This window comes from Centrocercus urophasianus, unplaced genomic scaffold (genome assembly GCF_019232065.1).
Source record: "Centrocercus urophasianus isolate 14NV4802_14NV808 unplaced genomic scaffold, USGS_Curo_1.0 seq_36, whole genome shotgun sequence".
NCBI classification, from domain to species: domain Eukaryota; kingdom Metazoa; phylum Chordata; class Aves; order Galliformes; family Phasianidae; genus Centrocercus; species Centrocercus urophasianus.
This window is the reverse complement of record NW_024884933.1, coordinates 5,905,021-5,931,202: the sequence shown is the minus strand read 5'-3', so window position 1 is coordinate 5,931,202 and position 26,182 is coordinate 5,905,021. Positions and strand designations below refer to the sequence as shown.

Sequence of the window (26,182 nt, the reverse complement as noted above, 5' to 3'; positions counted from 1 at the left end):
AATCTGTGCACAAAGTCTTCATCTCTCTCCACCTGTTCATTTCATAAGTTTATAAATTCACCACTTGAAGGCTGGAAAGAACAGATTTTGATCTTAGATTTTCTACACTGCTAAGTCTAAGACCCCCACCTTCTTGTCCTGGATTGAGCCAATGGTACCTGCTTGAAGTACAGCTTATCTTTAAAAGGATAGGTAGAATCTTAACTTAAATACTTCAGGAGTTGGAGAATCCACCACATTCCTTGGTAAATTGTTCCTATGGTTAATTATCCTCACTGTTTAAAAAAAAAAAATTTACACTGTGTTTCTAGTCTGAATTTGCCTGGCTTCATCTTCCAAGCACTGGATCTCATTATGTCTTTTTCTATTAGATTAAAGAGCTGTCTGCTATCAGAAACCATCTCCTATGCAGGTACTTGCAGACTGTGATCAAGCCACCCTTACTCTTCTCTAGGAGACCTTTAATGCCATGCATTTCTTTGGTATCTCTCTACAAGGCATCTGCTCCAAATCTTTCATCTTCTTTGGATCTCCCTCCCAACCCCTTTCTATTTTGTCAACAACCTTTTGAAGTGTGGACATGAGAGCTGCACACACAGCACGGCAGTGGTCTGGGCAGTGCTGTCTGTGAAGGCAGCCCAGCTCCCCCAGCCACAGTGACACCGTTGTGCTGAGCACTCATGTCCTCATGGTTCCCCAGCCATGAGCCCAAGGAGCCTGCAGGAGCCTCCTTTCCTAAATGGGGAGCCTCATTCACTCGGTTAATGTCTCACCTCGCGTTATTAAAAGATTGTTTATCATCATTTGCTTGAGCTGCAGACTTAATCAACTTTAATGTATGTATTTCCAAACCCATGGGTAACCACGTGGTAGGGTTCCGTGGAACCCTGCAACACGGGATATGAATTCCTGCTACAGTTTGTTTTCCAGCTGACTTATCATTGCTGAGAATGGACAACACTGAGTTTCCCAGAGAATATCCTTCAGAGGCAAAAGCCTTCAAAAATAGGAGTCTGTTAGGCTACGTGCTATGTATCAAAAAACTACATCAAATCACTTGACAAGACTGCCTGTACTGAACTATTTGTTTGGCACTGCCTGAGCACGGCCAGTTCTTTGTTGCTTGGAGTCTTGGTGATTCAGCCCCAAATTGAGAGGCTGATGGAGCTGCTGATCCACCAGAGGCTTGCGTTCACAGCGGAGGGCACCCCTCAGCTCTGAAATGATGGAGGACGAAGCCATGCAGGGGAATTCATGGTCAGTGCTTGCAACTTGCTTAGTGCACTTGGTGCAGTGAATCTTAAAATACTCAAAAGCTACTGATGAAATAAGAAGTGTATTTTACAGTTGTTTCTTTTCAACTGCAGGAATAAACCAGGCACGTCCTTTAGCACACCCAGATCATGAATTCAGCTTCTCTCAGCAAAGACTGGACCATTACTGAGCCATAAGATGCCACTGTCCTCCACTGCTCACAACTTTCAGCTTTCTTTGACAAGTGCCTGTATTTCCTAACAGTTTTCCCATTATTATTTGCACGTTTCTAGATTTGTGCTCTTAATTCATGCAGAGAACCGTGCTGTGTATGTACATCATTATTTGTATGTTGCCTGATGGACAGTATATAATATGTGATGTTTTGCTAAAATAATTTCATCCTTCAGCCAGGACAGATTTTCAAACAGCCTAATTTTAATGCAGACTTTGAGAGGGAGGAAGGAAGCAAGCAGCCCCGTCTTCCAGGCTGCTGCACAGATAGGACAGAAGTGGGAGCAAATCTGTAAATCTGTCACTTCTGCAGGACCACTCATTGTGCAGGCAGCACCTCGGGGACCTGGGCAGTCTGCAGCCCTTTAAAAGTCCTTTGATGGTGGCTGTCTCAAACCATTACCCACATTCTCCAAGATGCAAGGTGCTGTTGGCACACTCCTGTTCTCTGTGAGGCTCAGCAGTGGTGCAGTGAAGCCTGGTCTGGTGCTCTGAAATGTCAGCTCCTGGTGCTGGCTGGTGGCTTGCATTCTCTGCAGCATGGGAGGCTGCCACAGCATATTGGCCAAGGGTGTCCTGAGTCTGGCCACTTCCCCAAGGTGCTGGGTTAGAAGGGTTTGCTCAGAACTGATGTGGCATGGCTGCTCCAGTATCCAAAGGAGATCTTAATGCAACAGCTTGAGAATCAAAGCAACCCCTTCCTGACTAGTGCAGCTCCCAGCAGAAAGACACAACAGCTACGGGGCTGCAGACAGCACGTGGCGATGCTGAGATAGTCAGGGCTCAGTTTGGTTAGTCAAGAAAGATCCCTGATTCCTTACCACTGCTCTGCAATATCAGGAGCTGGACTGTATGCTTGCTGTCTCCCAGTGAATAGAACCAGTACTCCTTGTCTGGAGAGCAACCTGTGCTTGCAAGAAGGCTCTGCGCAGGAGGCAGCACTGTGTGGGTGATGCCCAGTGCAGCTTCAGCAGCTGAACTGGGACATGCCTGAATCTCTCCTCCAGAAACAGCAGCAGCCTGCCCCAGAAGTGATGGGGCACTTGTGGCCTGGGATGCAGTCAGCAGCAGGACATGTCATCCCCACCAAGGACACTGCAGCTCACAAGAGATGCCAGCATGGCGTGCTCACCGTGTGGGATGGGCTCCGGGGGCTTCCTGCTGCTCCCTCCTTTGGTGTTCTGGGGACAACCAGCCACCTTTGTGGCTTTTTGTGATTTACTCCGTGCAGCTGCAACATGCAGCTGGGATAAAGGAAGGGTCTTTCCTTACTGCTAATTAAAGGTGAGCACAGAATGTATTTTTAATAGGTGCTCTCCATACTAAACGTGCACAAACATATCCTGTTTTCCGTGCTGCCCAAGGGTATCCTGCAGCACCCAGCCTGACCCTGCCCCACAGATGTGCCCACGCCATCACACAGCTGTCTCCCAGTAACGTCCAGCCAGGGACAGCAGCAAGCATCTGACACTTCCCTGTCTCTTCCCTCTGTAACAGGACAGCTGGGACGAGAAACACCACACTGCTGTGCCTTTGGCTTCCATTCAGATGCTTCACTTTTCAAAATCACACCAAGGAGTGTGCCTCCTCCTTCGACTCATTACCTATCTGGCTGGCATTGCCCCAGAGGTTTCAGCAGGACGTCTGTCCTGTGGCCACATCTGCTCCTTTCTCTGTGTGCCTCTGTGGTTTTTGTGGCACGGGAATGCCTGTTTTCCTGTGCAGTTCCTATGCGGCTTTACATTTAACTGATGTGAGTTATCCCAACATGTGCAAGAGTGGACTAGAGTCACATCCTATCCAGAAGACCTTCAGTTTAGTTAAAACCTAACAAATGCATCATTTAGCAATATCTTGCAAGGAAAGACGGTGACAAAGAGTGCCGGACCAACCACTCCTAGGAAGGCAAGCTGTACCTGATCATGGTGCTCATCCCAACCATCGGTCAGCACATGTCAGCAGTGAGGGCTGGAGCTGATGGACCAGACACAGGGAAACTGCTTTTCAGCCCCGGCCACTGATTGATCTCAATTTAAATGTGAGCTCTCTAGCAGCTTGCTTGAGCTGTGCTGCAGTGAGCCGAGCTGTCAGCGTGAAGCTGCACGGCGCCGTGCTGTGCTGCCTGCCCTCACAGTAGGGATGAGGACTCCTCACCCTGCCTGGGTGTCACTGTCCCTGCAGCACCAGGAGCAAACAGTGCCTGAAGGGCAGCACTTGGCTGCAGAACTCATCTCACATGGAACTGCAGCTCGGACAGACCACGGCACTGCTGCAGACTCTTATGCCCTCAGTACAAAGCACATGTGCAGCTCCTACGCCAGCACCGCAGCGCTGTAAGCCCGCCGTGTCCTGGGCTCAGTCTGCAGAAAAGCATCCCAAGACACTTTCTGTCTACTATGGAAAGGACTTTCTTAACAATTAAGCACATCAGCTTCCAAAAATACAAGTCATTCTCACACCTTGGGCTGACACATTACTCCTGGACAGCTCTGCTTGTACCGTGATAATGTCAAATGACAGCAGCAGAGGAAACCCTGTTACTCCCTCTTTGTGTCACCTGTCTCATCACAGCCTCTCTGCTCTGCAAACATTCTTCCACGGAAAAGAAAAGCCACAAGCATATCTGAAAAGAGCTCTTGGAGACATTCAAATGGCAGTGATGAGGACTGGAGGTGACCACCATGCAGCAGGGAAACCTCCACAGCAGAACTGCCTTCAACTACAGCCACAAGTGATGTGAGTTAAAAATACAGTCACACACATCCAGGAGCCAGCCTGTGACTTCAGGACTTTTTCCCACAAAAAGAAAAGCAGCTGTACAATGCTCAAGTTAATTCTTGATTAGAGCAGAGGACTCCTCTGTCTGTCTGTGGACACACAAGAAGACCAACAGTACCCCAGAGTACCAGGTACTGAGCCCACATGGCATGCATGATGCCGTGTAGCCATTTCTTTGTAAATAAATATGTACTCTGTTAATTTGCTGTGGCTTCTAGAGGTAACATTACTCTTCTGATACAGCATAAAAGAGGATTAAAAGTGAAAATAAGAAGTTAAAGCAAAGCTAAGAATGGCCCCAACAGAACAGAGCAGCGGTTCATCTCGCCTGCTGCATCACCTCTGACAGCAGTCACTGGAAAATGCTTTGGGAAGCACCATGAGAACAAGGCAGGCACTTCTCCCTGCACATTTTTCCAGCTTTGTGATCTTCAGGGACATTTACATGTAGTCCATGGAATTTCTGCAGCAGAGATTATATTCAAATCACTGTGTTTAACCCATTTGGAAAAAAAAACCTAAACTAAACAAGATCAAACAAGCAACAACAAACAGCCTTAAAAGAAAGCATTAGGTGTTTCTGCCTGCTTTTTCTTATCATGGTCACCTGTGCAGGCAAAGCCCCCACCAGTGGTGGCCGTGCAAGAACCACACATCCTGCAGTGCCACACACCAGTATTCCCTGAGCATCCCAACACCACCAGCACCCAGGCACACACGTGTCTGTGGCAGCCTGGCTGAAAACACTGCCTACAATAGCAAGCATCTCACTAGTGAACTGAAGAACACATGCAACTTACTGTCCAGGTGGCTGACTTGGCTGTGCTGGATTGCTGGAAGGTCACCTCAAAGTGGTGGGGACCTGGGTAGTCAGTGTTGGAGGGGATGACAGGAGCTGGGGACATGGCGTCGAAGGTAGAGCTGGGCTGCGAGTAGGGTGAATGCGTTGGGACATTGGAGGTGTGCTCGGAGCTGTAAGGGCTGGTGGAGGCTGCTCTGCTGCCGATGCTCTGATCCATGCTGTTGTTCAGCAAATTAAACTGGGACTGGAGGAAGGGAAAAGGGGAGGAGGGAAAAAAAGAAAACACCAGCCAGTTTAGAGACATGGAAACCTCAGCTACACTTCTTCAGGACTTCAGGTGTCCTGTTACAGCTTCCTTAAAGGGCCAGCGTGCTGGAAAGTCAACCAAAATAGTTGTTCTGGGTTGGTTTGTTTTTTAAACAGGTCACCACTTGTGTAAAGGATAAACTCAATACATTTAAGTCGTCCCCTTTTATCAACTTCACCCTCACTGGAGGCAGCACGATGCCAAGATCCCCAGGTTTCTAGCACATTTGACATGCAAAACAATTCTTTTGCAAGTAGGGGGAACAGACCTGAGTTTTTTTGAGCTTTGCTAAGATGTGGGAAAAGTCCTACTGCATTGAGGGGGAGCGATGACCACGGCACTGCACACACGACCACAGGAAGGCTCTTTTCTTCCCTGAAGCGAAGCAGGTTGGTTCTCAGCAAATTCCTGGAACCTCACCAGCCTCATCAGTGTTACCAATTTCCAGTAAAGGACTGCTCAGTGCCAGACCTCACAGCACTGATAACGCCAGCCAAGCCTGTGGCCAGACCTCACGCAGGGCAGAGGTAGCACGGGTACCAACCACAACTGTCACCGGAGAACTGACCAACTGACCCTGTGCTTCTGGGCTCAGCCTGGAACTGAGGGTGCTGGCGGCCAGTGTGGAGGAGAGGTCTTCTATCCAGAAGACAGAAGGAGGAAGGCTTTGACCTCCACTCTAACGCCACATCATCCCTGCCACAAAGCAGCTCAAGCACAGCAGCAGCCTGGCATCCCCAGGTGAGCACCCCACAGCCACAGCTCTGCATCCTGCGTGGCACTGAGCACTTGAGTTGGTGGCAGTTGCTGATGTTGCCAGCCGTGGATGCAATGCAGCATCTGCTCTGCGCAGCCCAGGCTGGTGCAATGCCTCCCGCCTGCAGCTCTCCAGAGATCTTTATGGAAATGTTGGTTTTGCAGAGTGCTCTTTCCACTTGGAAAAGCTGCAGAATTCAAGCAGAATTCAAAGCCCTAGAGCAGAGACAGAAAAAGCTGTAGTTGCAATAGAACAGAAGGCAGCAGTGCAGCCCCTGCAGACACTGTTACATGTTAGCATGACCACCAGCTCACCTCAGCACCCTGACAACATGCCCCAAATGCCAGTCAGTACCTCAAACCCCAGAGCTCCTGCCTTGCTTGCTAGCAGATTGCAACCATCGTGATGGCATTACTCCAAATCAGACTTTTTCTGCACTCGTTCACTTATCACAAATGTACATGTGGGTGCCATTTCTGGAAGGAGTTCCCTTCCACGAATACGAAGAACCAGATCTGAATGGTGGTTTGTGTAATTCGTTTCATAGCTGGGGTGTTTGCTTTCAGTGGCTTTCACTGATGTCAGTTTAATGTGGGGAAAACCTCAAACTACAAAGTGCACGGCTGTGATGCAGCACACTGCAAATAAGGTCACAGAGCATTTATACATCTCATTTATACACCTACTGGCTCTTATTCCAAAGTGCCGAGCCAAAATCTTGCTTTCCTTATTTTTTTTCATTATTCCTTTTTTGAACAGTGATTATCAGATATTTCCAATAAGAACCAGCAGCACTTTCATCTGTGGGTACTGCCTACGCAAAGTTGCATTCTCAAAAGTAGCATGGCTAAAATAGCCTTCATCTTTCATCTGAAAATCAGGCCAATTGTTTTGTTTTTCCTTTTTTCTGCGTATTTTCCTGTGTCAGTGCATCACTGCTTGCATCCCCTCTGGGACATCCCACCCTGCTCTCACCTGCACCCGTCCCCCTGCACGGTGGGGATTGTGCCATCAGCTGCTGAGCAGCTCTGGGAAGCCTGGTGGGCAGCGTGGTGTGAGCCGGACACAGCAGCAGGCTGGGGATGTGCCTGCTCCCTGGGAAGGCTGCAGGCTGAAAGGCTCACGACTCAGGAATCAGGAGACATGTTTTAACTTGGGATCCACACCTCACCCAAACGCGTGCGAGGTATAATGGCTTAAACGCAATCACCCTTCTGCAGGAAAGTTCTCCTGTTGTCTGCATCTATCATAAGGTTCTTGGAGTCTGTAACTAACTGGAGGAATGCTGAACAAGACCCGACTTGCTCTTACAAATACAGCCATTTTGTCCCCTAGAATATGTGCATAAACCCCTCTATTTCTTCTTGCCGCACTATAAATAGCCCTGCTAAACAACCCCCATCCGGGCTTTCCACAAACCCAGATTTTACCAGGAGAAAAAACCATGAGAAACTTCAGCAAAATGGCATTTAGGGATGCAGGAGGGAAGCCACGGCCACACCACCACAGCCAGCTGCCAGCAGGGACCTCGGGGACACGCAGCCCTGATGGTGACACTGGCTGGAAGCTGGGTGGGAGATGTAAAGCATCGCATGAGAAGAGATCCTCAAGGAGAAAAGGATTGTCCTCGTTACGGCAGCACAGCCATTCCACAGCTCAAAGAATCCATGAATATCAAGATTGAGCAGGTTTGTTCTCTTGTGATGACTGGGACAACGGAAAGGCTTCAGGGAACATTCTGCACACACCCTGTACCCAGCCATGGGTGTTTTCTTAGGAATAAATGGGAAGCGAGCGTTCCTCACTCGACAAGCAAACAAGCTGAGTTTCAGACTTGCCGTAGCACACGTAAGGGCACAGTCAGACAAAAGCAGGTTGGGTTTGCACTGTCAGGCACATCAGGAGCGGGTGCCGTCCCAGTTACTCATATCCTGTCAAAATGGGAAATAAACAGGAAGCATTTTGCCTCCTGGTGAAATCTGCTAACAGAAATCTGCTCCAGAGCCGCAGTGCAGAGAGGGGTGAGGTGTCCCCTGGAAAAAAAAAAACAAAAAGCAGTCCTGGTGGGATGTGTTGAGATTACAGTGCTTAGAGCTGGGGCTGTGCGGGGCTGAGGTGCGTGGCAATGGAGCTCAGTGGAAGGCTGAATCAAGGCTGATGAACTGAGCAGAGCATCATGACCACCCTATGGGAGAGAGACTTCCCTTTTCAAACCAGAAACCTCACAGCAGACCCATGAGCAGCACCCCAGCCTGGAACAGCACTCAGTCATTTCTGTTAAAGTGAAGTTGTACGTGACATAAAAGAGTGCTTTCTCTTATCACCTGAAACACATGAACCAGACTCATTCAAGGCAGCTGATGCTCAGGGCATCCAAAGGTGGGAAAGCCAGCCTTTGTAAATTACAGGAAATTTCATTTCAGACTTTCTTCACCCCAACTAACACTGCATGTTTCTCTGCATGTTTTATGATTTATCCTGCTCATAGCACAGTTGGGTTACAAAGCAACAGGCAAAGGCCCCAGTTTCTTGGATTTATAAGCCTGTTGGAAGCGATACTCAGAGCCAAGTGCTATGTGTACAATGACTGACTTGGTTTTTAAGATTGAGGAGGTTTTGGAAGTATTCCCTTAACAGACAAATCCAAGCAAGAGTGTTTGTATGTTTGTCAAATCCAACACAGTGCTTGTGTATGTATGCGTGCAAATATATACATGTGTTTATACACACACATCAATAAGCACATGATTGCAGAAAGGACATCTCAAGCAGCAGCACTACAGCGCAGAGCAACACAGTACATGTGTGGTTTTCACTACTTGTGTATGACAAACAGGAGAAATCAAATAATTTCTGGTTGGGAAGCACACCAGTGCATCCTTCTATCAGTAACTACATCTGCATCTAAATTTTTTGAATGCCAGAAAGCTGACACAAAAGGCTTCTGACTAAGAAAGCAATCTCACCACTTGAGGACAGAGCTGAGGCTACATCACCTGCAAGCACAGGTGCCATTGCATCCGCCCCTCCCAGCAGCTTTAAACCAGGAAAGGCAAAGCTGCTTTGGGGATGTGGGTGCTTGTCAGGAACTGCAGTCCTTGTGCTTGAGAAGGTCTGAGGAGAAAACTAAGCTGGGCTTGGCAGGCAGTGTTTCTACCGAGGGATGCTCACAACTCCCTTAGCCTTCAGCCAGGTTTCTCCAATGCAAGCGTGTACAATTTGCACGTACAAAGAAGACAGAGAGCCTGTGCTTGCTTACATGAAAGGTTTAAATCGTGCCTAGGTCTCTGCAGAGCGCAACACAGGAGCAGACGAAACATGAAAGAAGCATGGACTGAGCTAGTGAAGCTGCAACAATCCTAGGTAGGCACAGTTCATTTTCTTTGAGCTGCCAAGTGCCTCAGATACAGAGGAGCACTATGTCCAGTGCATCCCCAGCACATCCCAGGCAGCAGTGTGACGGCTTGGAAGCAGAGCCAGGACACAAACTGAGCTCCTGCTGCAGTGGCAGGGAGCAGGCACAAGCAAGAAGCAACGAGGTAAGACCATTAACAAAGAGTAGCACCTACCGTGGTATAATGCTGCATCGGGTCACTGATGTACAACATTTTAGTCTTCTTGGGATTTACAGACAAGTGGGAACTGTCCCGGCAGAGGAGTCATGGGGTCAGGAGGAGATGGAGCCAACCAGGGAGACGCAGTGCTGGAGCATGAGGTGCAGGACTGGGCAGGCAGTGCCAGGGATGCAGCACTGGCCACCTGCGTGCGGTTTGTTGGCTTTTTTGCCTTTTTCATCTCCCTTAGTTCTGTCAACTAGCTGCATCCAACAACAAAACGGGGCCCACCCCTTTCTGTCCCTCATGACTATTCATTAAAATGCAGGGCAGGCCCCAGCTTGCCCAGTGATGGACGAGGCTGCACCAGCCAGTCCCACCAAGGGGAGAGCGGGGGTCCTACTCTGCAATTAAACCCAGCCAGATTTAATTCCAGAAAGCTGCTTGCAGCATTGCTGGACTCAAAACCTACCTGATCGGCACCCTTCACCTGCAGACTGAGGTGGCCGTGCTGATGCAGTGACCCTGAGATCGTTCCAGTTCTCACTTGAAGCTCTAAGAGCACCACTCTGTCCCTCTATTCACCCCAGGCTGGGGGAATCTTTCCCACTGCGTATCAGTGGCAATAACAAACCATGTGAACAGCTTGGACTGGAGCTACCCTGGCTTAAATGCTACTGGAGGTCTCACTGACAAAAATTCCTGGAGACCAGGTAGCCACCCGTGTCCCAGTGTCACATGAAAATCCAGCAACAAATGCTCTTTTTCTCTCTGTCATCCCACCTTTCTTCACTGGATTTAATTGTTTCATTGAGAGATGATCTGTTTTTTTTAAAAAAAAAATCTAAGAAGGTGAGGTGCTTACTGAACTGCTGGCTGGAAGCAGGGCACGAGGTTGGAAGCACAAAGCCTGCAGTCAGTCAGGTCTCCTCCTAACTCAGGGCAGAGGGCTGAAAGGTCTTTGCTTCAGCCAGACACCACTGTGCAAGTCTGCATACTGGAGCAGATGGGCAGTTCAGAGAGTAGTGGATCATATTTTCAAAGATGTAGGCAGTGTGCATCACTTGCCTCTCTACCCTGTGTGCACGGACCCAAGCACAAAGAGGTCAGAGCAGCATCCTAAGTCAAGCTTTAAGTACTGCATGAGCTGAAGCTGGCATCTTTAAGAAAAAAAATAAGGGTGGCTGTTGTTCTGAGTAGCTCACATTATTTGTTTATTTGTTTTCATACATGTCAGTCTGCCATGTGTTTTGGTGATGACAGCTAGCAAAAGCTACGCTCAGCTCATTTTGAGCTTAGCAGCACAGTGTTGAGTTGCACAATGGGATCGATATAAATATTTACTCCTGGATCGTTAATTTGAGCTCCCTCACCCCTGCAAGCCCCCCAGCCCTGGCACGCTGTGGGAACAGCCTGGTTGCACCAGGCTCCTGCTGAAGGGGGCTTCAGTTCTGCAGCAATTGGAAGCTCTGCAATTAACACTGCAGCCCCCACCTGAGCCGTCTGCCAGGCTCCTGCCCCGCTGCAAACAAAGGCCTGGCTAGAGAGGGAAAGTGAGCTAAAAGCGAGGGAAAAAGAGGCTGGGGGAGGGGAGGCAAGCTGGCGAGGAGCGAAGTGGGCTTTGTGGAGGGAGATGCTGAAATGGCCAGAGCTGCTGCATGTTGAAGGGATGCTGGTGGGAGGCCAGGCTGCTTGGGGAAGGAGCATTAATGCTGGGAGCATCATAGAGGCTCACGCTGCCTTGAGGATGCCTGCTAGTGGATTTCTAATGCCTGTCTGGGCAGAGGGAGATCCTGATGCCAGATGAGCTGTAGTTACTGTGTGCTGTGCAAACCAGGCCTTTGGCTTTCAGAAGAGACAGCAAGCTGGTCTTTTTGAGGGGGTTATTTCTAGTGCATTGTCTCAGTGCTGTTTCAAATTGAGTAATTTTAAAGACTCTGTCTTTAAAAGCCCTTCCCAAACAGGAGGAGAGTCCAGCAAAATGTATTAACATGTAGCCACTATTTTACCAACTACTGTACCATATGACTGCAAAACTGCACTACAGTCATTTTATTACAGGTTATTGGACACTGAACCAAACGATGGCAGCTTTGCATCTTTAGTGTTTCTGTTTTGAGTTATGAATAAGTAAGTTCCATTTCCTACCCTGAAGCCACTCAATCACTAGGAGAAAAACAAGTTTGTATCTGATGTATCTCTCACTTGTAGTCTGAGCACACTCACCATAACAGAGTCATTCATGCCTCTCATCTGGAAGACATCCATTGTGATCTCTGTGCGGTTGGAGACCTCATTGTTGCCTGTATGAGCGGATGGAGAGAGGTCGAAGTAGGTGCTGTCTGGTGCCCTGTGAGCAAGCAATGGCAGATGGTCAGCTTTCCAGCTCTCCTGTGCAGCCTGCGCCAGCAACAAGGGCTACAGTTCAGGAAAACTGGCCATGCCCAGCCCAGGCTGGTCGGCTGTTGGTTCTGGTGGTTACTGCTGGTGGATGTCCCTTCCACAGTGTGCAGTGTTACATGGGCATGGGTGAGGGTTGATGCTGTGCTGCTGGGGCAGTGAGCTTCCCAGCAGGCACAACACTGCACGTGGCCTCCTCCCCTTGCAGCAAAGATGAGTTGGTGTCTCCTCTCCCACAATAACTGCAGAGGCATTGCTGACCTTTGCTTTCTTATACAAAAAGTGTGCCCAGATGCTGACCTCTGATGTGCAAGAGTGCAGCAGCAATGGGGCCCTTTGCTATGTTCATTCCTTTGCATTTATGATGGAAATTGAAATTGCTGATGGTTGCACAACCCTCAGAAAGTTTCCAAAACCTGGGAACTACTTTGTGGGGCCCTGCATTCAGTGTATGCAAAATTTCCAGCTTCTGGCTGGCTAGCATCATCGAGGCGAAGTAGTTTGGCAGCTCAGAGCCTGGGAACACAATTCTGAATGCAGGAAAGGAACATGTGAAAATTGGTGCACGTGAAAGATGCTAGTGTCCCTTCATGTCATATTGATTAGATGTGCTAATACAGATTTCATGGCAAAGAGGCACGTCTGCCTCAATACACATGACCAAATGACACTTACAGTGTACTCCAGAGGTGTTCAAATGTTGTACTTTCATCAGCAGGAGAGGACTGGGACATCTTCACAGAGGGGGAGTCTGGCAAAGGATAAATCACTCTAGGCACAAAGAAAAACAACAAAGTTAGCGTTGTAGAGTGCAAACAAAATGTCTCCTTTTTCCTGGCAGCTTAAAGACCTGGATATGCAGGTATTTTATTTGTTCAGCACAGGAATGGAGTGGATGATCGAATGCAGCATTTACACTGCTCTACTCCTGCAACACACACAGAGACCCAGGTCAGCTGCACTGAACTCAGATTATGATAACACAGGTTGCAAATGCTGTGTTACAAAACCATGTCACAGAATATCATTCCCTCCTGTTTTTTACTGGTGCCCAAACTCAGGTCAGCAAAGTGCAGGAGCTTTCTGGGCTGCTGGGACATTTCCCATTGGGATCCCAGAAGTGTCCCTGCAACAGACCTCTGGCTGCAGGTGCTTTCTTTAATGCTGATATTCCAGGTGATGACACCACTTCCATCGTCTCCAATCTTACAAAGATGTGGGTATTTTGGAAAGGGCCAAAGTGGCAGGGTTCTAAGATGTCAGCCCATTTCTGCTCAATGCTAATTCTGTGACACTGGGTTCCCATCTGAAATGTTTACAGCACGCTCCAGCAGTTCTCAGCACTGCTACCCACAGCCCCTTCCACCCTTTGAGAACTATTCTTAGTAATCATTTTGAACCAGGTTCATTCAGTAAAGGGCTTAGATCTCTCAGACAACAACATTGAATTCTTGAGTAGGAAGTCTCTGAACAAAACTGAAACACAAAGTTAGTTGGCGAATAAAGTCTTGCAGTGAGAATCAGAACCAAAAAGATGCTTGGTGCTGCTCCCCTGAGATTATGCTCAGCAGCCCGGCACCAGGAGGGGAATGGGGAAACCCTCCTCAGCAAGGCTGGTGAATGATGGGTGGATGGGGTGATGGTACATGACAAAACTTGATAGGACAGCACGGAGAGGCGCCATCTGAGAGCGAGCTTAGATCAGCTGCAATGTGCTATGAGCTACAGAGAGCCCAAAGACCCCCAGTTTTCTGTCTTCCTTCAAGCACCAGAGCACTGAGAACACTGTGATCTTTCCTTTGTGCCTCCCCAAGCCCCCGGAAGAAAAGGCAGCATGCTGCAGAGAGCTGGGCTGCAGCCATCTTGGTCAGCATGCGCTCGCAGCCACACCATGCGACTGCCCTCATCCTCCTCCTCCCTGGCCCCTCGCTCCCCAGAGCTGCAGGGGCTGCCACCCTGCCCTTCCTAACACCTATGCACCCCAGCTGCACTCCGGTTACCCCTTTTTACTCACACAAAGGTTACCATCTTGTTTCAACTCGGTACCGACATCTAATAGCGAAAGCCTGAAAACTTCCTGCTTTTCAATCTTAAACCGCTCGTGGTGGGAGCAGCTGCTCTCAGAATGATGATGTTCAGGGGAGACCAGCTGCAGGGCCAGGGCCCTTTCAATGGTCTCTGAGTCAGCTGGGGACCGGGTGGCTTAGGAGCAACAGGCACAGCACCAGCCATCAAAGTGAAAGCAGGGCGGCGTCCCGAAAGCCGACCCATGCTGGTTTCTGCTGCATCTGCGACTCATCTGAGTGATGCAGCACCTGCAGATGCTCTTCCAGGAGGGTTTGGCACAGCAGCAGAGTCTTTGCTCCCCACAGGACTTCTAGCTGAAGACAGAGCTCATCAAAGTCTCACTTCCGCCCATCCCTCCTCATCCCACGTGTAAACAGAGAAAAAGAAAGGACGGAAGCAGCAGTTTCAAGAAAAGGAAAAGCTCAGAGCTGCAGTGAGGCTTCTCGGGCCCTTACCCTGCTTCCATGCTGCTTTCCATGGCCCTGGGTATCGGTAGCATCAAGATGCAGCCGGGCCTTTTCTTTTAGCAGAGCGAGCACCTCCGCGCCGCCCCGTGCTGTGTGGTCATGCTGGGTGACACCAGCTCTAACCACGTGGCTGCACTCGTTTTCAACAGAAAAAAAAAACCTGAATATTTTAAGGGCGTTTCAGAAGTTTCCTTTCTCTTTCAAAACAAAATTGACATTGGCAAAGCCAGGTCAGTGTCCATTCACACTTGAGCACTTGGGATCTGTGGTGCAAAGAGCAGCTGGGCTGCCAGTGCAGCTAACACACCTCCCTCATGCAGTGACTGCTGCACATGCTGGGGAAGCATCCCTGCACCAATAGTGACAGCCTAAATATTGGCCTTTAAGATGATAGAGAATTGCAGGAAACTTTGCAAATAGCATTCCTGGAAGTTGGCAGCAGTGCTGTCTGTAATTTGCCCTAAAATGAGGTATCCTACAGGATCAGTGAGGGAAGGAAGCAGGGCAGTCATTCTGATGGGGCAGTCCAGCAGAAGGAAATCACATCCTCAGATGTGATCCAGCAGAAGCCCTTGGCACAGGTTAAATGGAGGTGAACCAGGAAGAGTCTCATAAACTAATTCTGTCTTTATTGGAAGCACTACTAGATGACTTGGATGAAATTACCTCCCAGTGCCTGTCAGCTATGCAAATGGCACAGGGAGGTGACTAACCTGAGGCTAAACACAGCAGCAGCATATTCAGGCTCTCTGCCACTCCCAGTCTCCCACATCAGCCCAGAGGATATGTAGCCTCTGCCATTAAGGCATCAGCTCCCTGATGTCACCCCAACACCTCTTCCCAGCACCACAGTTTGAGGAGGTAACACCTTGACTTCTGCACAGAATTCTCTAGCCAAACTTTCACCATCAGGATTTCCACGATGGCACTTCCAGACACACACATCTGCTTCTTAAGCAGTGCAGCAGGGGATCCTCTGTCCCTTCTGCCTCTATGTAATATAGATGCCTCAGGTGAGCAAGACTGCCTGGGGTGACATTTAGTGGTGGCTGTGACACAGGACCCAAAGGGAGGCTGCAGCAAAGCAATCAGGCTGATTCACTGCAGGCATTTGGAGGAAGAAAGATTGAAACATGCAAACCTGGGGCTCAGTGCATGAAGCCAGTGCTGCTGATGTGATTTGCTTGGTTACACATGGGGAGCTGCCTCTCTGCACGCCTTCTCAACTCATCTCCATCATTCACTGGATTGTTGCTTCCCTCTGTTGCTAGTTAGTGCATTGCAGGGAAATTGCACAGTGGGTAGAGACAAAGGTACCACATGCATACAGAGGGGGATGAAGCTTTGATGGGAGGTGATGCCTGGCTGCTGAGTTTCAGCAGTCTCAAGGAGCATCTTTGATCTCACCATTAACTTTAAGCCTTAGCTTTACCTAGAAATGCCTGTCGCTATTTCAGCAAGTAACAACATATTCACCACCATCCTGCCACCCTTAACAGCCCAGAATGAAATGTGACAAAAAATTTTAGCCACTTTAATGGGAGATAAATGCACACAAGTCTGTACAGTGGGTCTATTTCTAATCTTCAGAGGCCTTTGGCCCAGCCTGAGAGAGGAAGACCTCGGAAGCCAAAAGAAGCCATACATGCCTGTAAATCTGCACTGCTGAGATGCTGGACAAGGCATCACTCTTTTCCCACGCAGTAGTGGGGTCTGCAGTGAGAACACACAGCTGGGATTGGGACTTTCAAGGGCAATGGTTAGATATTGCTGATTCTCACAAGAAATTGCAGTGTTCTGCTTGACAGTTTGTGAGCTTATCTCCACACCTCCACTCCTCCCCTCAGCTGCACTTTGGGAACCATCCAGCTCATCCAGTCTGCAGCCAACAAGTTAACATTTGCAAAATATTGGCACATCCCAAGATCACAACACTCAGTGCTCTTGCTCACTCACCTCTGATTAGTAAATTCACACATGCAAAACATTGCTTACAAAACTGACCGAAAGTAAGTGAGCTTTCCAGCAGCACACCCAGATCTCTGTGTCCAGCAGCATATTAACATCAGCACTGGGTGAACAGGACACACTGGAGCAGCCTGAGGTACCAACAAAACAGCATAGACCAAAATCCATTCTGACAGATAGAGAAGTCAACAGATAGGTGCTGTCCCTGCAGCAGGCACCACGACCCTGCTGAGCCTGGCAGTGAGAAACCACCTCAGCATCCTGCCTGTGCTCATCCTCTTCTCTGCTTTTCCATTCCAGGCTGCTCTTTCCTCCATAAGTGCTTTCACTCTGGACCTAAGGCACTTTGGAGCTATCTATCCAAGATTTTTTAATCCTGAGTAACAATTCCACAAAGAAAAGCAGCCACAGATCATCTTCCAGCTGCACTACGGAGCAACTGAGAGAGGGTCTGTGCTGAGGAACACACACACACAAATCGCAAGGAGTTTCCCTTTGTCTTTTTTCTCCTACCTGCTCTGGCTCCCCAGGCACTTGGAGTTCCTCCGGAGGTCTCCCGCAGACAGGAGCGGCCTGGGATTGAGGATCTGTTATTTACTGCACTACAATCTAGTAGCGTCCTGGTCGCCTAGGCAATGACATTGGAGCTGTTGAAAGCTATGTGAAAAGTGAGGCAAAGGCTTGTGCACTCCCTTCCTGCAATACAAGGCAGTTACAAAGGGGTGGGGACAGCTCAGCCAAGCGTGCAGGGGAATTATGCTGGTCACCAGCCCCAAAATGACTCTGGGGCAGCAGCAGGGCTAAGAAGACAGCTGCTGTCGAGCTGGGAAGGAGACTGAAAGCACAGCTCCAAAGGAAGCTCTGCACCTTGCCAGATTGCTACTCTGGAGTTGTTTGGGTACTCACATTGCTAACAAGGCCCAGTCATCCCTCCTGGGGAACAGCAGGGACCGTCCCCAAAGGGCAGCAAGGCCGAGAGCCTTCTTCCTCACTTGAAAGCCCCACGCTGTGGGTCAGAAGATGGAATATTCCTTCTTTAAACCATTACCCAGTGGCTTTCTCTACTTGTAGCTGCAGTTCTCAGCTCTCCGCACTCACCAATGTCTGCTGACAGCGTTTCCACAAGCTCAAGGTTTGCTTCAGCCAAGCTTAGCTCCAGCCTCCACTTCCCATAACAAATCCCGATGCTGGCTGTCACTGTGGGCACATCCTGGGTGGGGTTACGGCAGTGCCTCACACACCGGGGCAGAGCAGCAGGTCCGGGCTGCTCCCCCCCCCTTCACCCCCCAAAACCCTTCGTGGCTCTTTCTCTCATCAAGCTTTAGGATCTTTTATTTCTACGCCCTCCCTGTACCGGTGCGCCTCATCTGCAGCTCTCGGCCTTTCATTTCCATCAGCAATTAGCCGTGAAGCGGGAAGTGTGACCTGGAGCAGGCCGCGGCACGCTGCCGACCCGAATCGTCTGACAGCCAAATTAGAGGGAAGTCCGCTAATGAGGGAACGGCGCCGGTGACTTTGGCGGGCTGCAGGGCGCGGAGCCCGCGCTGGGAACGCGCCGCTGTCATTACGCAGCTCATTTGCATAATAATTGCTCACTCGCGGGGACTTCCCGCCGCCGGGCGCTCCCTGACAGAGAAACGGCCCGCGCCGCCCGGACTACGACCCCCGGCATGCCGCGCGGCACCCCCTGCCCCGATTGGCTATCCAGACCGGAAGCTCCCGCCCTTTCCGCCCGCTTCCGCCCTAAGGTGTGGGCCAGGGCGCGGCGGGCGAAGCGGGCGGGTTTGAATGGGTGCTGCTCCCGGTGCCGGTCCGGGCGGTGCCATGGACTTCTCGGAGCTGTTCAAGCTCTCCGGGCTGCTCGGCAGGTTCTCCCCCGACGGGAAGTGCTTGGTGAGAGCGGGGCTGAGGGGCGGGACGGGGCCTTGAGGTGGAGCCGGGCGTTACCGGGCGGTGGTCGCCCGTGGTCCGCGTGGTGGCGGCCGGGAGCTGGGCCGGGAGCGGGCCTCGGTTCCTCCCCTTGGGACGGGCTCCGGGCGGTGCGGTGCCGTTCCCGTGGGGGTTAACAAGGAGAGCGGCTGTGCCGCACGGCTACGGGCCTGCAGAGAGCCGTGCGGGTCGGTCGGTCCGTCCTGTCGGTTGTAACGGCGCGGGCTGCGGTCAGCACAGCGCTCAGTTACCGCCGCTTAAAAGGTTAATGGCGTTCCGATGGGACGAGGAATCGTGTTTTGGAGGAGTAGGCTTAGTCGTGCCTAGCAAGCAGCCACACAACTAATGAGCTCGGGTTTTAAATGACTATAGGCCCCCCTACTGGCTTAAGCCACTGTTTGTGTTAGAGCACAGCTCGTGTGAAGCCTTTCTAAGGGTGAATGCTGCCCAGTACAGCGCTGTGGGGTGCAGCACATGAGCTTCTCAGGTCCGGGGCTGATGCACCAACCCAGCTGTGTTCCTGCTTGTGCTCAGGCTTCCTGTGTGCAGTACCGGCTGATCATTCGGGATGTGAATACCCTCCAGATCCTTCAGCTGTACACTTGCCTGGACCAGATTCAGTACATAGAATGGTCGTCTGATTCTCTTTTCATATTGTGTGCCATGTACAAGCGAGGGATTGTTCAGGTAAGGACCCAGAGTCCTGTGGTAGACTTGTGTGTGTGGTGAGTGTGAACAGCAGTCACCAGTTCAATGCTTTTGCTAAAGTAATGGAAAATGTTATTGATGATATGTAGTGCAGCATGCTATGACTTATAAAGCTGTGACCTACCTCTTAGTTTCAAAACGGACTTAGAATGAAAATACAAAGTAAACTAATTTAAACCAAAACTAGAAAGGATCTTAGAATTTTCTTATTTCAGCAGGAAACAAATACATGCAAACTTGCCAAATGGTCTAAAGCATGGTTTTTTTTTTTTTCAATTGCTGGATATACTCAGAGTATTTGTCAAATATTTTTGCTTATTTTATGATTTCTATTAACACACAGAGCTGTGAGGCTTACTTTTGTAGCGGAATCCAACGCCAGTCCTTCATGGCCACGGCTTGGAGGTTTCTTGCCCTCTCTGGTTGGTGATGCAGGAGCTTTTTCTCAGCTGAAGCGTATTCTTGTAAGGAGAGGTTTTGATGAGCTGTTTGTTTGGTGCCTGCTTGTTTTCCTTCCTTCCTGATGTAGGTCTGGTCCTTGGAGCAGCCAGACTGGCACTGCAAGATAGATGAAGGGTCAGCAGGATTGGTGGCTTCATGTTGGAGTCCGGATGGTCGTCACATTCTCAATACAACGGAGTTTCATGTAAGTGTGAAGTCATGATTACTCTCCATGGTATCAGATGTTACTGTCTGCCCTTTGCCTCTTAAAATAACCTGGAGTTCTTAAAGCTGTAGTGGTGGTAAAGAACAGTTTTCCTGTATTCCCAGATGTAAACTACATTAGTTCCAGTTCAGATGTTACTGTGTTAACGTTTCATTCTCTGGAGTTTTGGTAAGATAGAAAATGGACTCTTAACTTAGATAAAATTGTGTGCTTAACTGTAGGAATAACATTCATTTATGAAAGCAGTTTTGGTAACCAAATATGTTGGTAGTTCAGGGAGATCTACAAACATCCACGAATGGCTTTTGAATTAAAAAAAACCATAGTCTTAGGTTAACTGGGAAATGCTTACAGAAGTGCTTGATGTGACAAACAGTAGTCAGATGGCTGCTGGTAGAAGCACTTGTGAAATTTGAATTAAAACCTGTGTTCTGGAATCTGCACTAAGGTGTAGAGCCCAGATCACTCTGTATGCTGTACACTGAGGACACGTTGGAAGGCATGTGGAAGTCTGACTCTCCACCTTTTTAGCTGATGATTGATGCAATTCAGTACATCGAATGGCCAGAAAATAGCTGGGAACCACATGTGAGAAATTTTTCTGTTTAATATATCTGACTAGTTGGATTTTGAAATGATGCATTGTTGCCCTGAGTTTGGATGTTACACAGCAAGATTTCCATCCAAATATCAATCAGTGGGATGCAGGTGGGGGGCTTGTTATCTGTGTGCATACTGGAGTTAGTGTAAAAACTGATGCTCTCAAGGGAACCTGTGTGGAAATATGCATACAGGGTGGAATTCCCTGGCAAGGATTTTCAGTGCTGGCTGAGGTAGGGATTTTCTGCCTGTCAAACAGTCTCCTTCCACTTCCCCTCAACTTCTTACATTGTGGATTTTGTGGAGTGATTCATTTAAACCTGAGTTTCTCCAGCAGCAATCACCTTGGTAGTGAGTAAAATAAACGTGAGTCCAGAGCTACAACTCTAAGTCATTGAAGACATGCCTGACAGTCAGGCAGGAGTGGTGTTGTCCCTGTAACCCAAACTGAAGCCTGGTGTTATGTGCTACGAATGAATTTCTTATGGCACATTCATGTGGGGGTGGACCAGCAAGTATTTATTACCTCCCAACAGAACTTGGTTTGACCTTAAAGGATTTCATTAAGCCTTTGCCAAGTTGGCATCTGTGTTGGGATAAGTTTTCTTTCCAGCTGTAAACAGGTTGCTAAATTAGCTTTGTCAGACAGCTGCCTGGGTAATGCCGGTGTCTGAGTTGTGTTTACTCTATAGCATGTAAATCCATGGTCTGCTGGGACAGGCGTTAGCAGGGCTTGAGACAGAAACTGTCAAGATACTTAATATTGGTGTATTATGTGTGCTATGAACTTCAGGGATTGCCTGGGGGGGCTTCTGGTTCCCTGTCAACCAGTGCAGTTTGGCTTTGGTAGCTTGACATTTTCAAACAGCACCAACTAATCACTCATACTTGTAATTCTTCAAGTTAACATATGAGCTCCATTGTAAGCTTGCAAATTGAAGTCATTTCTACTAGAGACTTCTTTAAGCATATGGTTATGCTAATTTATTTCTAGCAATCCTTGCTTATTAGTGCAACAGGGAACGTATTCATTGGGTGACTTGCAGTCAGATTTTTTTTTGCAGTAACATCTTTACATTTTTACATAACATCTATAGTGAGTGCTGTTATCTTTTCTCTTTTTAATGTGACCACCAGTCACATCATGTGCAGTTTCTAACTGAAGAGGAGTGCATGAGAATTCTGACGTGTTCTGAAATCCATTTTGACTCGGCTGTCTTTTGAGATGAGCAGTGATGCTCCCAGGGTATTTAATTTCTAATGTTAGTGTAAATATGCAGATGTGGTCATCTTGCTGCAGACAATTCTGTATCACTGTGTAGGTCTCGTGAGTCCTAACATTATTACACGGGGTGCAGGAATGTAGAATGGTACAGATAACCATCTAAACCTTTACATAAACACCCCAGCAAACAGTATGGTACATAAGGCAGAGCTCAGTGGTGTGGTCTGATGACCAGAAGCATACACAGGCTCTGTTCTTTCCCTCACAGAAGTCTGGAATCTGAGAAAGTTGGAGCATGATGTCAGTGCTGTTGATTTGTGTAGTGCCCTGGAAAGCAGTTTGTCCCATAGCTGTTGTTTGCTACTGCATTTTGTAGCAGGTGCTTCCTCTGCTGAAAACACTCTGCAGTGTATCTAGCACAGCAGGCTGCTTGCTGGAGGAGTCCATGTTATCAGTTTGTCCTGTCCTATCAGATGTCATTCCAGGTATGGTTCCTCTTTCCCACACAAAGTTTGGGATGACAGGCATGTAGAGTTTAAACAAGAGCTGCAGATAAAAGACACAGGGAAAGCAAATGGAACTTATTCCAGGCTTGGAAGTTTTGTGGTAGCTGGTTGGAGATCATCTGCATTGTTCTGGAGCATTTCTCTTAAGACCTGTGCTTTGGAATTTCACGTATTGTAGTTTCTTGAGTTCCACTTCAGTACTGAAGCATTAAGAAGCTTCCTTGGAGCTACAGTGGGAGAAAAAAATTGTGTGTGTTTCTGTGTATATTGGAGCTAATCCTTAGTAACTGTAAATGGCTGCGCTGGTTGAAAAATGCTTTCTGTCGAGGAATGCGCTCTGAATAATCTTCTGAAATCCGGTGCTGACAGACAGTGCTATGTAAGGAGGCTTTGTGACCCAGTCAAGTCTGGGACAAAAGTTGACAGTCATTTGAGATGCAAGGTTGTTTAAAAGTGTGTTTTTATCTATTGAAAATCACCAGTCTTACACCTGCCTATAGCTGTCAACACTGGTCGTAGTCCTGAACCCAGCACTGCAGACTGTTTATCACGTTACCATCTAAATGCTTTTTTTTCCTCAGCTGTTTTTAGGCTATTTTAAAAATGCTTCTGCTTTTGGTTTGGTTTTTTTTTTTTCCACTGCAAAACAACAGCTGAAAACTTCTCAGACACCATTATTGTTAGGATTTGGGGTTTGACAACTCCAGTTAATCTGGAAACTTGTGGTAAGGAAAGAGAAAGTACCCTCAAAACGGGCAGTAAGAAATGCCTGCCGTGCTCTGACCCGACCACAAGCTGTTCTGCTGTGAAAGCTGTTGTTCCTTCCCCACAAACTCTGAAAAAAAGTAAATAGGAACAGCACAGTTTATTGTGCTTTTTCTAAAGCTTTTTTTGCTTTCTTTTTTCATCCTCTGCATTTTGTTTCTGTCTCTCAATTATCTCTGCTGGCTGTGAAATAATCCTCCTTAGGCCAGGTTTCACTGGCAGCTTGGGTAGGATTGTGGAATCATTTTTCAGTTCCATCTGAGAAGGTGAAGGGTTTCCCTCTTTCCTCATGTTTAATTGTAAGCATTGTTAGCCTGTGTAAGGCAGGTCTGAGGGCACAGATGAAGTAGATGCTGTAGCTTCCAGTTTAGGGAAACTTTCTTGCTGGAGATGAATTGGAAAAACTGAAAAGAATCTCTGAATGTAGAGATCAAAACACTCTGCTCTCATAGGTTTCTAATACCAGTCCCAGACTTTTTAGGTTGTGCTGTGTGGCATGGACAGGAGGTCGTGATGAAGTTATAGTAGAACTCCCAGCTGAATTGTTTGAGCCTCAGGCAAGGCAGAGGTAACAGTAGGAGCTCTGCACGCCCTGAGCTGCTTCTCCCTGAGAGATTCCCCTCTTCCTGTGTGCTCCAGCAGTAAGGCTTTGCCTTTTCTAAGCCTTGGAGCCAGTCTGTTTGGTCTGCAGTAGCAATGCGTGTGACACACAGCAGGCCAGGTGAGTTGGCTGGAGCCAAGTGGTAACACAAGTGTGAACTTGGATGCCTTTGTCAGGAAAAATGACGATCCAGACCTCAGCATTCAAAGCTTGCAGCTGCTAAGCTTGTATTAAGTGGCTGTAGAATGTGTGTTGTGTGTGCTGCTTGTTTTGGTCAAGGGAGGAACAGCAGCAAGTGCATTTAACACTGCAATTAATAGGAGCGAGCAGCATATCACTATTGCAGTTGCTATAGAAGAATGTGAGTAGGCATTGTGTTGGTATTTTTAAAGTAAATCTTGCATGAGGAGCAGACTAACAATGCTGTATTTTTGTATGTCCGGAAGTGAGCAGTTGTGGTGATAAAACTTGATTAATGGTGTTCATCTTGCAGATTCCACTGGGATCCCTTAAACTTTAAGGTGGCACTACAGATGTCTAGCTGTAATTTCATAGCTGTTAAATAAAGGAAGAGAGAATAAAGGCAGCATTAAACAGTAGTGCAATTGTGCTTTTTAAAACTTTGGACTTGAGACGACTGAAATCTGATATGGTTGTTGCTCTTCCCTGTTACGTTTTAAAACAGCAGTTTTGTGTGTGGTCTTTTCAAGTCTCATAAGTTTCTTCACTATGTATTAAAAATTAGTAGAAACAGCTAATGATGCTCTTTTGCTCTTCACATTTCTGGAGAGAGGCAGTGTTAGGAATCTGTAGCTTGGTTTATACACAGCATCAAAGCATGATTCATGTCAGCAGTAGAAAAGCCTCTAAGGTCCACTGCAGTGCACAGGCTCTGGTGTTACCAGGTAAGAACAAACACACAGGATGCTTCCTTGGGGCCATTTCTCACCACTGAATTGTACCAGTTGCTTCAGAGAAAGGAGAATGTTTATTGAGGACAAACACAAGAAAAAGAGCAACAGAAACTTTTTCCCACCGCTGCTGGTAATTGGTCTGCATTGGATGCAGGTGGGTGATTGAATGGTAGATGGTGCTAAAGTTATATTTATGTAAGTGAATCAGAACTGATGTTGTTGTTCAGTGGACTTGGGAAGGATGGTTTTGTGCCCATGGATCTTAATTGCAAAAATAGTTTTACCTGTGTCTTATCTAGAATCTCTTACCTTGGTGCAATAAAAATACAGGAAAACATGGGATGAAAAGCATACCCTGGAAACATTCCTTGCTCCAGATATAAATGCAAAGGTTCGCATGACATACTGATTAATGCACATATGTCTGGTGTGGCTGCCGTTGCTAAGGGAGAGTAAGTATTTGTTTTTAATTGAATAATCTGCAGATGGCAACGCAGAGCTTCCAGAATGCAGGCTGTGACCTTGACGAGCTGTGAAGGGGCTTGTTTTGCAGCTGACTGCCTTCTTTGCAGTTTTCATGTTCTGTGGGTGCACCAGGCTCCAGAAATACCGCAGATACGGCGCTTAATGCCTTGCTTTTGCTTGTCTTTCAATTCTAATTCTCTCAGTTCTGAAACGTTGCCTTCTTGTGGGTGGCTGAGGAAGGAAGAACAAAGTGCAAATCGGCATCACAGCTGAGCGTGTGGTTAGGAGTTAATAAACAGATCTGGTTTCATACTTAGTAGCTTAAGATACAGCGTTCTTGAGTTGCAGTGATTTCTCATCTCTTTCCCATGTTTTGTGATGAAATTATTTTTCCAGCTGAAAAGGATATTGGCAACATGTTATGAGCATGAACCCAGCTCACACTGAGTGCATCTCCATCTTCAGTATCAGTGAAGTGCTGCTGTCATAGAATCATAGAATCACCAAGGTTGGAAAAGACCTAAAAGATCACCCAGTCCAACCGTTCACCTATTCCCAATAGCTCCTACTGGTCCATCCTGGTGTTCTGCTCCTGTACCTCTGGGAGCATTCTGTACCTTTAATATTAATTAGAAATAAGTATCCTTGCTCACTGAAGAGAGTGCAGAAAGAATTCCTTCCAGATTTTCTTACAGCTTTGTGCTATGCAGAATAACTGCAAAACTGAACTAAACCATGCATTGAATCTACTCTGCGTTGTTGATCGAGGTTTTGGGGTTGGGGGCTGTGTACCAACTCTTTTTAATCTACAAAAACAAGCAAATACTTCCTTGTCTTTCTCAACAGCTGCGGATAACTGTGTGGTCCTTGTGTACAAAATCTGTATCTTACATCAAGTATCCCAAAGCTTGTCAGCAGGGTAAGTGTCACCAATTTCCCACAGGTATGGGATTGAACACAGATGCATTTCTCTGTGATGGGTACCTGGGTGCCACCTGCTGTGACTGCTGCCCTCGGATCTGAGTTTTCAGCCCTTGCACAGAACTGTAACCAGTTTGGGTGCCTGTTCTGCATGGCTTTCTGTGGTGCTCCCTCTCTGATGGGTCCTGTGAGGTGTCAGATTAAGCTGAGTATGTTGGTGATGAAAAGCACAAATCTGAAGTGCCTTTCCTCATTATCTGTCACTTGAAAAGAGGGTGGCTCCCATCAGACCT

At 48.0% G+C, this 26,182-nt stretch overlaps 2 protein-coding genes across 8 annotated transcripts in view; one reads left to right on the top strand and one right to left on the bottom strand.

Annotated features, from left to right (window-relative positions):
• The window catches only part of TP73 (tumor protein p73), a 31,131-nt gene extending 13,945 nt beyond the window's left edge, over positions 1-17,186 (bottom strand). For 2 of the 3 annotated variants that reach the window (XM_042831567.1, XM_042831569.1), the window contains exons 1-4: positions 14,609-14,714; positions 12,762-12,857; positions 11,913-12,036; positions 5,067-5,312 (exon numbers count right to left, since the gene is read on the bottom strand). In XM_042831567.1, coding sequence (XP_042687501.1) covers positions 5,067-5,312; positions 11,913-12,036; positions 12,762-12,857; positions 14,609-14,652 — 510 coding nt within the window. In that variant the 5' untranslated portion in view covers positions 14,653-14,714. Of the gene's footprint in view, positions 1-5,066; positions 5,313-11,912; positions 12,037-12,761; positions 12,858-14,608; positions 14,715-17,101 lie in introns of those variants that run through there. The other variant, XM_042831568.1, reaches the window with a different exon arrangement.
• A 1,167-nt stretch (positions 17,187-18,353) lies between these two features.
• WRAP73 (WD repeat containing, antisense to TP73) overlaps positions 18,354-26,182 on the top strand; it is a 12,666-nt gene continuing 4,837 nt past the window's right edge. For all 5 annotated transcript variants that reach the window (XM_042831329.1, XM_042831328.1, XM_042831327.1 and 2 more), the window contains exons 1-4: positions 18,354-18,481; positions 19,052-19,204; positions 19,755-19,871; positions 25,815-25,887. In XM_042831329.1, the coding sequence (XP_042687263.1) occupies positions 18,377-18,481; positions 19,052-19,204; positions 19,755-19,871; positions 25,815-25,887 (448 nt within the window). In that variant the 5' untranslated portion in view covers positions 18,354-18,376. The remainder of the gene's footprint in view (positions 18,482-19,051; positions 19,205-19,754; positions 19,872-25,814; positions 25,888-26,182) is intronic.